Source organism: Hipposideros armiger, unplaced genomic scaffold (assembly GCF_001890085.2).
Source record: "Hipposideros armiger isolate ML-2016 unplaced genomic scaffold, ASM189008v1 scaffold_98, whole genome shotgun sequence".
In the NCBI taxonomy this organism is placed as follows: domain Eukaryota; kingdom Metazoa; phylum Chordata; class Mammalia; order Chiroptera; family Hipposideridae; genus Hipposideros; species Hipposideros armiger.
In genome coordinates this window covers 3,982,187-3,997,440 of record NW_017731448.1, presented here as the reverse complement: position 1 = coordinate 3,997,440, position 15,254 = coordinate 3,982,187, and the positions used below count along the sequence as shown (strand labels likewise).

General features: G+C 37.3%; 1 protein-coding gene across 1 annotated transcript in view; it reads right to left on the bottom strand.

Annotated features, from left to right (window-relative positions):
* DNAH5 (dynein axonemal heavy chain 5) overlaps positions 1–15,254 on the bottom strand; it is a 212,920-nt gene that overhangs the window by 78,836 nt on the left and 118,830 nt on the right. Inside the window, exons 45-49 of the mRNA XM_019646195.1 lie at positions 7,914–8,036; positions 7,507–7,720; positions 5,995–6,218; positions 3,548–3,746; positions 1,263–1,435 (exon numbers count right to left, since the gene is read on the bottom strand). Coding sequence (XP_019501740.1) covers positions 1,263–1,435; positions 3,548–3,746; positions 5,995–6,218; positions 7,507–7,720; positions 7,914–8,036 — 933 coding nt within the window. The remainder of the gene's footprint in view (positions 1–1,262; positions 1,436–3,547; positions 3,747–5,994; positions 6,219–7,506; positions 7,721–7,913; positions 8,037–15,254) is intronic.

Genomic DNA, 15,254 nt, shown 5'->3' with positions numbered 1-15,254 from the left:
CTCATAATTCAGTACATAAGTCTCAGGTTCTGGAGAATTTAGAGTTTTCAAGTTAAATGCCTCACGCTGGGGAGACCCAACCCCAGAGCAAGTTTCCTGTCTTCCTTCCTCTCCCAGACTTACTCCAGCCTTGAAGAAATGCCTTTCTCTCACTCTTCCATTTTCAGAGAGAAAGTTGATTAGATAACCTCTAAAACCCTCCCCATTTCTAAGATTCAGTAGTTATTATAGGTGAAAATTGGTAATTATGAGATCATGCCTTATGGTTAAACCTAAAAATGGGAGACAGCCTCAAATTGTCTTCTTGCTAGCTAAAAGGATATAGTCTGAAAACATAATTGACATCAACAAAGTGAGAACATCAACAATAAAATTTAAATTTCATTATCTTCCACCACAGATACATTAGGTCACGCAAGTTATCAAGCAAATAAGATATTTTAATTCCAACCTTTGAGTATCAACTGTCTTATGAATGATGGCTAATGTAATGACTCATGACAAAGTAGAAAGGAAACTGCACTTTCCTGGTGGATTTCGTTCTAACAGACTTTTCATCCAGCTTTAAGTCAATCGTTTATGCACAAGTTTTAATTATTACTTCTAACTGTAGTAAAACACATATAACATAAAATTTACCATCTTAACCATTTTTAAGCATACAGTTCAATGGCATTAAGCATATTCATACTGTTGTGCAACCATCCCTCTCCAAAACCCTTTTCATCTTACAAAACTAACAATGTACCATTAAATACTCTCCATTCTCCCATCCCCCCACCCCCGGCAACCACCATTCTACTTTCTGTCTCTATGAATTTGACTCCTCTAGATATTTCATATAACTGGGATCATACAGTAGTTGTCTTTTTGTGACTGGCTTATTTCCTTTAGCATAACATCTTCAAAGTTTTTGCACTATACTTTATAGTAATCCTTTGAATGATGCAAAAATTAATCAGACTTTTGGCCTGTGCTTTGAACTCTGATGTCAGTCACATTCATTTTATGCAGTGAAAATATCGAGTTGGAAGCTGTAGAGCAACACTGAATAAAATTATCATATCACACATTTGAAGTCCACATGCTCTGATTTTAAGCCTATATGTGTGACACATTGCATTCAGCTTAGAAATTAAATTAGACTATAGAATCAGGTTTATTTTTAAACTGACTATTCTCCTGGGAAATAAAAATGAAAGACGAGGGGTAAATTCTGGTGTGAAGCCAAGACTCTTGTCACTTAGGGAGGTACCACTGACCTTGACTAAGTGGACCATCGCATCCACAAAGAAGACCAAATCCATGCCAGCACCACGGATGCTCTCGTTATAGAGCTGCAGGAACATATTCAAACGCTCCTTCAGGTGATCAAAAGATTGAACTGACTCATAAACTTTGGGCATCTCACCATCAGCCTCCTCAGAGGTTTCACCTGGGGTTGGGAAGAAGAGTCCATTACGTTTCTTCAAATCACTGGACTTTACTACTTCCTTCAACTTAAACTGATACACTCATAGCTCTACAATTTAACACTGAAAAATACTGATTTTCATCCAAATGTCATGTTGCGTATTTTTAGAAAAGAAAGAAAACAATAATAGTAAAAGCTATTAGAATGTTTGTGACCATGTGCAGTCTTAGTTCTTACCTATCTAGAAAGAGCCAATTTCAAATAATGTTATAAATACTGAATTTAATTTGAATCCATAATTGAACATTGGCACTTCAAGCATCCTCAAAACGAAGATCGAAAAAGCAGAGATTTAATGTCAAACTCAGCAACAGAGGTCAAGAATTAAATGATTTTTTAAGAAAAACAAAAAGATCACTACATTTGCCTAGAAAATTTTTAAGATTCAGGAATTTCAGAATAGTGCTGAGGGTCAAAGTGAATTTTGGGGGATGGAGGTGGATGGTTGAGAGAAAATAGAGAACTGATTTTCTAAATAAATAAACATACTGAATTATGTTTACTGGGGAAGTATTAAAATCAATATAATTTTTTAAAAAATTAGAAACACATAATGTACTGGCTTAACACTTTTCCTACTTTGACTATAAAGCATAATACTAAAGAAAGCTAAATTGGGCACATATAATATCAATTAACAATAACAGGAAAAAACCGACACATTCATTGAATATACTAATAACAACTTAGAAATTCACTAGATTCTAGAAGATCTTCTAAATCTAATAGTACATAATAGTTTTCAATTGACCCTGTCCTAATATGATGAATAGTATATTAACCTTTTTATGACAAAGCAAGGAAACTGATTTAATATAATCATTGTTTAGCCTATCTGCAGAGCTCTCACTAATTGAATTCCAATTGTCACATCACTGTTTCATAAATGTTCAACTCAAGCTTTGAGAAACAAAGTGATTTAAAGTCATAAAAGATTAAATGTTTGCCTCCAGATGCATCCCCTCCCCCAAAAAAATGCATCTGTGTTTTGTTCCTTGAAAATCATAATCTAATTATCTTTCCAAATTAGAGGAAATAAATTCTAATCATCTTGCAAATGCTCTTACCTTTACATAATTTCTGTTTTTGTATGACCTGATTTAAAATAAAATGTGTCAGCTTCTTTCTGTGGAAGGATCATTCCAACTGCATAGCCAGCAATAAACCTCTTTTTATAATCGTCACTCAGAAACTTGGTATATCACACACAACCTTATTAAAGCTAGTAAGGAGCTGCCTGGTTGTTTTCAGTCATTTAGAAGATATAAATAGCATGTGTTTAAACATGCCTTTTTAAATATGGAAATTAACTTAAAATTCTCCTCAGTGTTAGAAGAGGTCATTAAATGAAAGAAAAATATTCTACTTAAGGTCAGTTATTTCTAAGGAAAGAAAAATAATTGAATCACTACTTCTTTTCATAAGAAAAGTTAAACATACATCTCAATTTTTCATGGAGCCATAACCACAAAATCTTGCCTCCACATCACCTGTCTCTTTCCAATTATATTCAATGGCTCTCTCAGATAATTTGAGGTTTTTCTTTTTATTTTCAACACACAAATAATAATAATTTGGATGACCCGAATAATAATCATCATCATTTTTACTACCTTTCACTCAGCAGTGATGTGAGCCACAGGCTGCCCAAGCCATGCTACAGATGACATTTCGTTTATTCCCCATAGTGCCCCATGATGTGTATATTAATATTTCCGATTTTATAAATCAAGAGAATGAGGATTGAGAAAGTGCAGAGACTTGTCCAGGAATCTGTGTGGTAGATCCCTTTGTCCGCTCTACCTGCATGGGACAGGCGTAGGTTCTGTGCCCTTTCTTCTGACACATCCTGCCTCCCAACTCCACCTTAATATCCAAGACTCACATGCATAAAAAATAGTTAATCTTTGAACTCCATGCAATTATTCACTCATCCTGCATTTACTGAGCATCTAGTATGTGCCAGGCTTGTTCCCATAAAGCTTACTAGACAGAAATTCAGCATTCCTAAACTGAACCCTTTGTCTTCAGATGCCCCTTTGGGAAATTCCAAATTCTGCTTCAGTACTTTACCTGTAGCTTCAGGTGCATCTCTCAAGAAATCCACGAAATAAGCGTCAACTCCACAATCCACCAAGGGTTTTTTCTCATCTCCAAACTCCTCTTCCACCAAACTTACTAAAGCCTTATCAAACCAGGTCACATCATCGGACACAGTGAACCGATCAGCTATCACACGTTTACATTCATGCTTCCACAGCCTTAAGAGTTCCTGTAGAAAGCATAATTAAAACGTGCTACTGATTGCTATTAATTAAAATGTGTTATTGATTTCCATTATGCCAGAGTTGGGAATTCAAGTTCACGATATTATAAAGTAACCATGCTACCTGATTTAAGATACTACATTTTAAAATGTTAAGGTTAGGACCGGCCGAGTGGCGCGTTGGTTAAGAGCTGGCTTGGGACGCCAGAGGGCCCCGGTTCGGATCCCACATATGAGGGCCAGTGACACTGCCCTCTACACATCTTAGCTGAACAGCAGCTCAACCTGGAGCTGGGCTGCCATGAGTCACCGGCGACAGCGTAGGCTACGGCCCCTTCTGCAGTGGGTTGCCATGGGCTACCGTGTGTAGCCAGCAGCCAGCAGCCGCTGTGAGCGGCCATCCAGAAGCCAGCGACTGATCTGCCTCACTAGGGAAGAGCATAACCATGGTGCTAACTTGGGCCAGTGAAGCAACATCCTCCACAACTAGACTGAAGAACAAAAGGACAGCAACTTGTCTGTTCCCCTTCCCCCAATTCCCCAGCACTGTTCCCATCTCTCAATTCCCCAATAAAAATCTTTAAAAAAAATAAATAAAAATTAAGGTTAAAATGTTCTTAGCTTCAGTGCAAATTGGTGTCACTCATGTATATTAAATAGAAAGCAGTGTCTATTCATTTTCAGCCTTTAAGTTAAAATAAAAATATCTCTAGACAAAATACGAAAATTGCTCTAATGAACAAATTAATATTCTATGTAAAAGTCTTACACTTATAATAAATTAGTCTGTTTTGATAAGAAACCTACCTTCATATGGCCAGAGCATAATATAAAATATAATGTGTAAACAACTCTCACATATACAGCTCAGGTATTAAAAAGGTACATTTACTTAACAAAATGTGAAGAAAATTTATGGCAAAAATCTAGATTATCTGAACAAAGCAATCACCTAATCTAGATAATCCAGGACACATAAGTTAACTGGTAGTTAAGGAAATTGCTCAACACACCTGTTCCTACAGCAAAAATAACAAATGTTTGTCTGAACTCATTATTTGATATGAAAGAATGGTACAAATTTCTCAACTTGGTAACATTCCACAAGTTAGAAGGGTTTTAAGCCATTAATTACATTACTCACAATAAAATGCTATTTGGTTGCCAGAATATAAAAGGAGCATAGTAAAATATATTTGTTTAAAATAAAAGTTCATGATAAAACCAACTGCTGAAACTGTTTAGGCTGATTTAAAATAAGCACCAAAAAATGGCTCCCCAAAAAGTAATTTTGGAGAACTACATTCCACAATAACATTAAGGGGAAAAAAATTAAGTTAAAATGTTCACTGCTGCTAAAATGATTCTCACTTCTCTGTGACAAGGATAGTGAGCTTTCCCCAAAATGTCTTGTCTTGGCGTCGTCCTGTGCAATTAGCTACTTTGTGAGTATATGGGACAAAGGTGGTGCTGTTTTCTAATAGTCAGCATCTTACGTGCCCAGTAACAGTTTAGTTGATATCTCAACTGCCTCTGTGTGTTTATGTGGAGAAGTCACCTAAAACCCATTTGCTTAACTACCTCTTTGGTTCCGTAAAAGGGTGAAAGAGAGGCTGAGGTTCCACAGGCCATGCTTTGGTTCCCAGTTTGAAGTGAATTCAATAACGCTAAGAGCTGTTACATTCAAGTGTATGTACAAATGCTCATTTTTCTGTCAAATGAACTTTCTACTGCTCTGCCTCTTTTTCAGTTTTACCAATATACATAATTATTTTAGTTCATCTAGTTACATGGAAAGGAAATACCATGGAGGCATAACAATAAAATGGTTTCATTTTTCAATTTTGAATGTGTATTTATAAAGATAATTACTTTTTTCAGTTAAAATGTCAAGTTTAAAATATGAAGACTATTATATAATAAAATCAATCGTGATCCTTTTCATTTTTAGTATAAGAAAAATACCTTACGATGGGAGAATAAAACCAATTGTTTCTTTTATTCTATTAATAGAAAATAGCTGTGTGGACTATTTCCTTAAACATAAATCTAATTTAATTAGAATTTTGTAATGAAATTTTCTGACTTAAATTTCCTTATGTACACTAGCTTAAAAGCAGGAAATAAAAGAATATCAATGCTAAAACATCTCGAAATATTTTCATAATTCCACAAAAAATTACATTACGAGGAATATTGAGGATATATGGTCAATGACAGTGCTATTTGTTTTTCTTTCTTATGTATTACTTACGTCTGGTTTCTTGATGACCTCCGAAGTCGTCTTCAGCATCCCCTGCCAGATCCTAGAAAGATCTCGAAGATTAAACACGTAATGGAATTTCGCAGGAGTGGGGAGCATTTTAGCCTTAGTCACCTGCCACAGTCGGCGCGTGAGCGGGACCAGTTTCCTCACTGAATCTCTCACTTCTTTTGAGAAACCCCTCTGAGCACAGTAGTAGCCTATCCCAATCACACCTGAAAGGGGAAAAAAGGCGGAACATTTTGATTGACAGGTCCAACCAACTAAATGAATGTTCCTAGCACCATGATAATGCACAGTTTGCACACGTATAATTACACATTTTAACAGATAACCACATATTAAGGAAATTTATATTAATCAGTGTTCTCTTGTGTTTTCTTAAAACCTACAAAATAGATATAGGTTCGAGTAAGCAGGCACTCAAATACTAAAAAGTTGATCAAGAAATACTACAGAAACTACCTGAACTAATTCAATATTACTAAATGGGTAACTGATACACATATAAAGTTGCCTTATGAAAAGGTTTGGGTTTTTTTTAAGGGACATTTCGTGAATGCTCTAGGGCTTCTCCATTCTGTTGTTGCCTTTCCATGTATTATAAAATATTTTAATTTACCTTATATATACAACTTTCCAGGTTAAAAGCAAAAGATAATTTAAAGTGAAAATAGTCATTCTTTCCGGTCCATTTTACTTTTCCCAAGTTTAGATAATTCACATGTCATTTGGTTTGCAAACCTTTGCCCACTACTGCAATTGAAGGCAGACGCTGCCATACTCTGCTAGCCCAGGGTGCTAAGATGACATTTTAGTCTGCCAGAAATTAATTAGGGTAATCCTAATGAGTTTTTTCTCAGTGGCAGCTTCAGAAATTGTAAATTACTACTTAACACAAATGCATACATAACTTTACACTCTTTTCCTGCAAAGAGTAATTCTAAAATCATTTATAAATAAATCATTTTCATTACTCAGTTAAATAATTATGATCATTTACTGGGCTAGTGTTTCCTCAATGAAATTATTCCTGAAATACTATATATGTAGTCAATCAATTTATTGTGCTATAAATTACTCTGAAAATCAGACTATGACTAATCTCGATGTGAAATTCTTTCTGTGCATATTTCTTTGGCCAGAATCATTATATGGGCTGGCTGAAATATCAGCTATATAAAATTTTGGCATGATATTATATCAATCCAGACCTCAATATGTGTAGCCATGAGGAAATGATCTCACCATCTCCACGTTATTTTAATGTTTAACTTCCTTGCTTAAGAAGCTGGTAACAGCTAAAGAAAAACATAGGGAGAAAGATCTGCCTAGGTACTCAACTGAGTGTGTGTGTATAATAAATCCTTATATAAACAAAACACACGGCTTGAGAGTGATGAGGGAAACAGATGAAGGAGCCCACCAGTGCTCCTTCCGTGTTGACCCCTGGGTGGATATCTTCCCACTGGAACACAAGCAGATGTTCAACACTCATCTTACCAAAGATCTTGTCCATGGAAGCATCAGATGGCAACGTGCAGTTAAATATAGAGAACTGCCTCTTGAGTCTTTGGGGTATATCATTGCGCCCACCCCCAGGATGGATCATAGCTGCCAAAACCTGGATGTCCACGATGCTGGTAAACTCCCCAGGCTTCTCTAGGTTGTAAAAGCCATTCTGTTCCATCAGCTGTCGTACTATCTCATTAGTAACCTAAGAAAGACAACTTTCAGGATTAAAACATCACTCCTTTATATCCCGGAGCCTAACTCCTGGAGTGATTCCAAATAATGGACTTTACCGGAATTCAGGAATTGTATGTGGGAAAAGTAGAAAAATATTTACTCATCAAAGAATAAATCAATGCCGAATTAAAGAAAGAAAGGGCACAATAGGATCGATATACCTGGTCTCCCCACTCATTGATTATTGGCATATTCACGTCATCAATAAAAACAGTCATCTTCTTTCCCGCGGGAGGGCCATATGTTGTGCCCATGCGTTTATCCACATAGCTCTCTATTGTCCTCTGTTAAACAAGAAAGCCAACAGAAACATCTGTGAAAATATCCCCTAAGACACGGTCAATTATTTTTAAAATCTAGAAACATTCGGGTTGACAGGAACTACTCTGAATAGCCCCAAAATTCCCCTTAATTATGGAAAGCAGGGCATGAAGTACCTAAATCATCTCGATAACATTTACACCCTCTGAAATTCTGATTTAACTTATGAGTAAGTGAAATTCTAATCAATGTAAATTTTGAATGGAAGGAGACGCTTCCGTCTATTTCTACAGATTTACTTTTGTGTCATTGTCCCTATGCTGTTGACCCTCTAACCCCCGAACCCCACTCACTACTCAGAGGGCCCAGCCCAGCTGAAAGTTTCCTTATAACCAGGGACAAAGTTAAACAGGGCTACTATCCAAGGAGCTTCTTAGGTCTGTGCTCTGAGCTGCACAGCCTGCCGTAGTCTAAAGGCTGCTCTCCCTCCTTTGAGGGGGCTGCCAACTGGCTTCTGTAGCCTGATGCCATCCAGACCCACTGCTTTGCAGCAGAGGCAATTACATTGAATCACTTCTCATCCCGAGACGAAATGGAAAATAACGCCCACCCATGTCTCCTCGCTCATTTCTACATTCTCAGCTTAGATGGCACAGGAGGAGACTACGCAGTGCTCTACAGAAACAGTTTCCTAGCAGTACGAAAAAGAACTTTGAAACTGATGAAACTAATACAATATCATATGTCAACTATACCTCAATAAAAACAAAGCAATGGAAGGAGTTTTGGAAGGGTTAAGGCGGACATGGGGAAAGGGCTCCGGACTTTGACTATATAATCATTTCCATGGTAGTGCAATGCAGTTTGGAAATCAACCATTCAAAATGTAGGCACTGAGGAACCAGAGCTGGCACTGCAAAGAAAACCGAATGGGCTCTCATGCTCCAGGAGCTCCGTCTTAAAGACCTCATATCATTCTCACCACTGTAGGAATCGACTGATCCTTGATTTTAAATCATGTTAAAGACAATGTATAAATATAGGAGAAAGTGGAGGTATACTGACATGAAAAGCATTCCCCTCCTATCCAAAGAAGCTTTCTCTTATTTCATGAGGAAGAGCAAACCAGTTAAAAATTGCTTTAATAATCCAAGACAAAACCACAAAATAAGGCCAAGATAGAAGCAAAAATCTATACATCTGTCCTTGGACATCTTCACAGTTGGATAATTCCAAATTGTAAGTTTCCACCACCATTTGAATGAATAATAATAGCCAGAGGTATGAAAATGTTTCACCATTTTTAAACAGAAAGATATATAAATGTATCACAACTCATTCAATTACAAAACAAATCCCCATGACAACAGTCCAATGGCAAAAAGAATTTCAAATTCCCTGACATAAAAGCGAACAGTTTAAAGTAATGTGCTAGGCTAAATTTAGCTCTGCTTTTCAATGAATTTAAATGCATAGGCAATTAATAATCTCCGACACCTCCCTACGGCACTAGAGCCTTCTAGACAGACCCTTGTCTATTAGTGAGAACTCACAGGCACATGAAGGTTTTATGTCTTGGGAGGACCTTCCAAGAGCTAAAAGCCATAGGGGGGAGAGGTGAGATAATTCGGAACAAAGCCACATACCTGCACTTTCTCCTCCTTCATTGTGACCCTAATTTCTTTGAAACAGTAGGAAATTATTAGTAAGCTATATATGTCGTAAAAGAACTAAGCTGAGGAAAACAAAACAAAGGAAGAAAAATCAAATCGCTTGTGAACCTGGAGCTGAGACTTCTTTCTCGTTTTAGAAATAGTTACCTAATGAATTCTGAAGTTTGGTGAGAGCTCCTGAAGACCAGAAACACAGTAATTGCGTGTCCAACTCCATCACTCATCTACTTGGGAATATTTGGGAAAACCGTATCCTTGGACTAGCATCTCCAACTGGACTTCCCCACGTGGAATGATCCACAGCATCACAAATTCAACACATCCAAACATAAATGCTAAGATTCTAGCACTAGGAGCCCTAAAACTAGGGCAACTCAATTTTCTGGATTAATTGCTTAACATACAATTCAGCCTCTATAATTCCTAAAAATTAGTATCAATATTAAGTTGCCCCAGGTAATGGTCCACTTTTTCATTACACTGATTTCTATAATCCTCTAAAGAAACTAAACCTCTCCTCCACTGGGCCCCACAATGCTTAGATTACACTGTAAGTAGCATTTACCACATCTGCTATATTGGATTGCACGTGCCCATTTCCCCAACAAGGCAGAGAAAGAAACGTTGCATTGGAAGGGGTATTGGCAGGGTCATGTACCATTGAGGGGGTTGTGCACTGCTCAATTCTTGGATTTACCATTCACACAATTATCTCTGTGAATGGGGCACAGCACACTGCATAACCAGCACGGCCTTATACAATAGCTTCGACCTGCTTGAAAGTCAGGAAGAAGAGTTAAACTGTTACTTCTCCCAATTAATTAGCTTTGTGACTTGATGCAAGTCACTTAGTATTTCTAAACCACAGTGCAAAAGTGGCAGTGTATATAAGGATACATAAATCATAAATTATCCATAAATGATGTAATATACATGAAAGCACTTAGTGAGCTTCATGTATTATAAAAAGGAGACATTTTATTATTACTGTAGGTATCTAAATATCAGCACTTGAATCATTTTCCATACATATTATATCTAATTAGATTGAAATATAACATATACTTAATTTTAGGCTTCCACATATCTGCTACTTAGTTAAAATATAAAAATAGAGAGTTTATGCTCTTTATTAAGATATCAACTGCCTAAACAAGATCTTCCCATTTTATCATAATTCACCAAAACCAAATAAAAAGTCTCACATTAGTAAAATGTAAAAGGTAATAGTACATTTTAAAAAGAACTGTTATAAAAATAGTATGTTATAAATAGTAAAATGATATCTAGAACACAAAAATACAATCATGCATAACTAGAAGCTAAAAATAAAACAAATATACTACAATACTAAGTGATGAATCAGGCATTTGAATACGAATGTGGATAAAGAAAAGCCATTGGAAGGAGGCATATGGGTGAAATAAAAAAGCACCATGGAGATGTGGGAACCTGGTTTCTCACTCAGGTTCTGCTACCAACTAACTGTGTGAACTCAAGTCATTTCCCTCCACCCGAATGCATTCATAGTAACAGGAAAACCTGATATTTTTAGGAAACTTTACCATGAAAAAAACTACTTTCACATATTATCTCTTGTGATTCTCCTCTGGAAACTAGTCTTCCAACTGTGCTCCAAGGAGTCAAAAGGATTTTCTGCCACGGAGGGACCCCTCAGGAAGCGAGGAGGAGGCTGGAAAGGGTTTCCAGAGCCCAACTTCAATTCCACCAGAGCCAATCCCTGGTTCCTTGTTTGTGGCTTAGTTTTCTGCGTAAGATTTCATTTTGGGACCATGGTTCTGAGTCTAGAAAAAAATGTGGAATTTTCTTCCAGGCTCCACGATTCTCATTTTTCAAAAGCAAAACCTATTGCTATGCAACCATTAGAAGATACTTGTTGTATTCAAAATACTTTACAATTATTTTTAGAAGAGATAAACTCAGAAATTCTCTTAAGAAACTTTCACTTTCTCCTTACCTTTCTGTAATGTTTAAATTTTTAAAGATACGTATGGATTGCTTTCAAAAACAGAAAAAATACATTAAAACAACATTTGTTTAGGAAAAAAATAGGATACTTATTTTAAAAGACCAACTGAATTCTCTTCACCGAAGAATAGGGCACCCATATAATTTTTGCCCAAAGCACACACTTTTGATAGTGACAGGGACACCATTAATTATTCATCTCAGACAACGGAAGTCAACTAGACTGTCCCAGGCAAAAAGGGATGGACAGTCAGTCCTACTGATAAAAGATATGACAGTGACACCATGGAGAGAACAAAGAAAACCTTGATGCAAATCACCTGTCAAGTAACAGACATGTGTCCTTGACGGGCCTATGTGCCAACATCACGGTAACAATGGAGGGATGGACAGTATCTATTTTCTCATCTAGAATTTCGATTTGGTTTGGATCCAGATAAGTGGGAGACACAGAGACAGATGCTCCACTCCATCACCCCTCGTTTAGCATGAAAAGCTGAAAATTATAGTGAGAAAGTTAATTACAGCCGTGTGGCTAATTGAAAGCTTTCCAAAACTAATGAGTCTCGCTTCATTGACAGCTCTGATCCTCAGCAGTCCAAACAGGCTCTAAACAGAGCAGTTGATCCTGTGGCGCTTTGGAACAGAAGACAAAATAGTGAATTGTTGATGCCACTTTCACACTGGAAGGAATTGGGCTAGTGTTGTAAATCAGATGATGGAACCCCAAAAAACAGATGTTTACATTTTAAAAGCCTGTCTTATTATTCTACTTCAATATGGTACCACTAAGACAGGTTAGTTAGTATAACATCAGGCAGTCAGGAATTCCCAGGTAGACTGAGCAAAAGATAAAAAACTGACCATTTCTTACACTAGCCATTTTTTCCCCAAAGTTATGAGATAACTTTCCTTGTTGGAACATCAATCATACACCAGGGCAACAAAAACATTTTGGACAACATTACGAGAGGCCTTCCCAAGACTAAGCAACAGAACAAATCTGATAAAACACCTTAACAAAAAATGCTAATACTCCAACATTCCCCCTCCCACGCAGAAAGAAAAATTTTAAAACTCCAGCCTTTTACCTTAGCTAGTGGGCATTCCAGTTCGAGGTACCCCCTCCTGCTCAGGAGCTGTAACCTTTCTCTTGCTTTAATAAAACTATCCTCTGCTACAAACTCTACCTCTCTGATCCATGTCTCCATTCTTCAGCTGTGCAAGAGTATGACCCTGGCCCACAGTACAAGAAATATCCTACATCACCACTGCTAGAAATTTTTTATATAGTTTATGAATTTGTATATCAACAAACAGGCTGCTTTCCGGGTAACTACACCTTTTTCCAGGAAATTAATAAATATCTTCCATTAAAGAGAAACAGACCACAAATCTTTACCACCTTAACAGGGTAAATACCACCAAGAGTTACTAACAAAAATGCAGTGACAAAGCCTTGTTATATATTACAGAATTTGGCTATCCTTTGTCCCTGGTTTCTAGGAGGGAGCCTTTAAACCCATGGATTTCCTGAGTAATAGGAATGTCTTCATTATTCATGGTGGGACCCTCCTGCCAGAAAGCCATGTGAGGGTTAGGGGTTTTGAATTATATGTTATTAGCTGACCTCCTTGGAGGGGAGAAGGCTTGGAGGTTGAGTTCACACATGGCCAATGATTCAGTCAATCATGCCTATGGGATGGAACCCCAATAAAAACTCCAGGCATCATAGTTCAGGGGAGCTTCCCAGTCAGTGATATCCACCATGTGCCTGGAGGGTAACACCATCTGAGGACAGAGAAAGCTCATATTTGGGACCATCCCAAACCTTACCCTACACATCTCTTTTTTTACTAATCCTGATACATATCTTTGACATTAAAACTGCAATCATAAGCACAGCACTTTCCTAAATTCTGTGTCATTCTAGTGAATTATCAAAACTGACAGGGTCATAGAAACCCCTAAATGTGTAGCCAGTTGTTCAGAAGTGGCAGTGGCCTGGGGACCCCTGAGCTTGTGACTGTTACCTGACTGAAGGAAGTCTTGTACCTGAGCCCTTCACTTGTACAGTTTTTAGTAACTCCAGGTACTTACTGTCAGGACTGTATGGCTGCCCTAAAGATTTAATCCAGTCTCAAGAAATGTGAATAACTAGATAATTACCCAACATAATGACAAAAACCACACTTTGATTTAATATTTTAAAGCCTGCATCCACAAGTCAAGTTATAATTATAACCTTTAAAAAAGATATTCTCCTAAAGGAAAACCAACAAAAAGTTCTTTAAATGTAAAAGAATATCAAGGAACGTGTATAATAGTAGCATCTTGCCAGCAGAGGATAGTTTAATGTGCTGTTCCCCAAACAAAATACCACTGCTGAGTCACTGCGATTTGGGATTGGCTTTCAACCCAGACCTTCCCATTACGACATTGCGTAAATGGTATTCATTTGACCAAAGGCTAGTCAGTTTTGGAAATGCCTTCTCTAACAGAGGAGCAAAATACAGTTGACAATCTTATTTAGAAATTTAATCAATGATCCTAGTTTATTGGTACTTTGCAGTCACCAATTACATTAAATGATAAAATGCTACAATGGATCTGTGTTCTTAACAATTTTCATTGCTTTTTGATATTTTCAATCCCTCAACTGAAGAACAATAAAGTTTATCAAAAGTAAAGTTCTTTGGATTTGTACCCTAAAAATTTCCCTTCCATTTTCAATTTAAGAAGTGTATCTTTTTTGTTAATGCATTAATTGTTCTAATACAGATGCGGAGGGTGATTTTAAAACAACTGAAGCATGGACTGACATCTAGGATCTCCTCCCCAGTTTCAACAGGGTCTTAAACAACTTAGGAACAGGAGAAAACAAAGCCGCCAGCCACTGCACACCCAGGGCATTCTTAGCAGCTTCTTTGACAAAAACAATGCAAATGTGGGGTTTTGGTTTTTGTTACTTCTCAATGATAGAATAAGGTGAAATCTTTAATATGCTAAGATTCTAAGATTTTTATCCCTTGTTGCAATTGATAATGGGAGCCATTCTGGAATGTCAAGTCAGAGAACCACAAATAAAAGTGACAATGTAAGAACCAGAGACTGGAAGGGGAATAAGAGGGAAACTAGAAGAGAGTCAGACTTGAGAGTCAAGACCAGCTGGGGACTCCCCCACGCTAACACCCTGGTGTGGAATCACGAAGAAGTGGATTATGTGGCGGAGGCGGGGAGAATGAAGAATAAAGGAAGACATGTGCAAAGTATGTCTTTCGATACGTTAACAGCCCTTGATTCAAAAGAGACCCATCAAAGATGACTCTAGTGTGTGTAGCCTAATGAGATAGGAAAAATTATAGGCAGTCAGGGAAATTTCCATGGTAGAGGGAATCAGGGCGGAAACCAAAACAGAGCCAGGGAAATAATTTTATTAGCTGACAAATAGGTTTAAGTCACAGGGCCCACCAGAGTGACAAACTCAGGTGAGAGAGGAGGAAAAGCTTTTTCACAAGCCTGTGACAAAAGTCAGGGTTCCCCAGGTGATTAGCATACATAAGACAGTCAGGAGTCCTA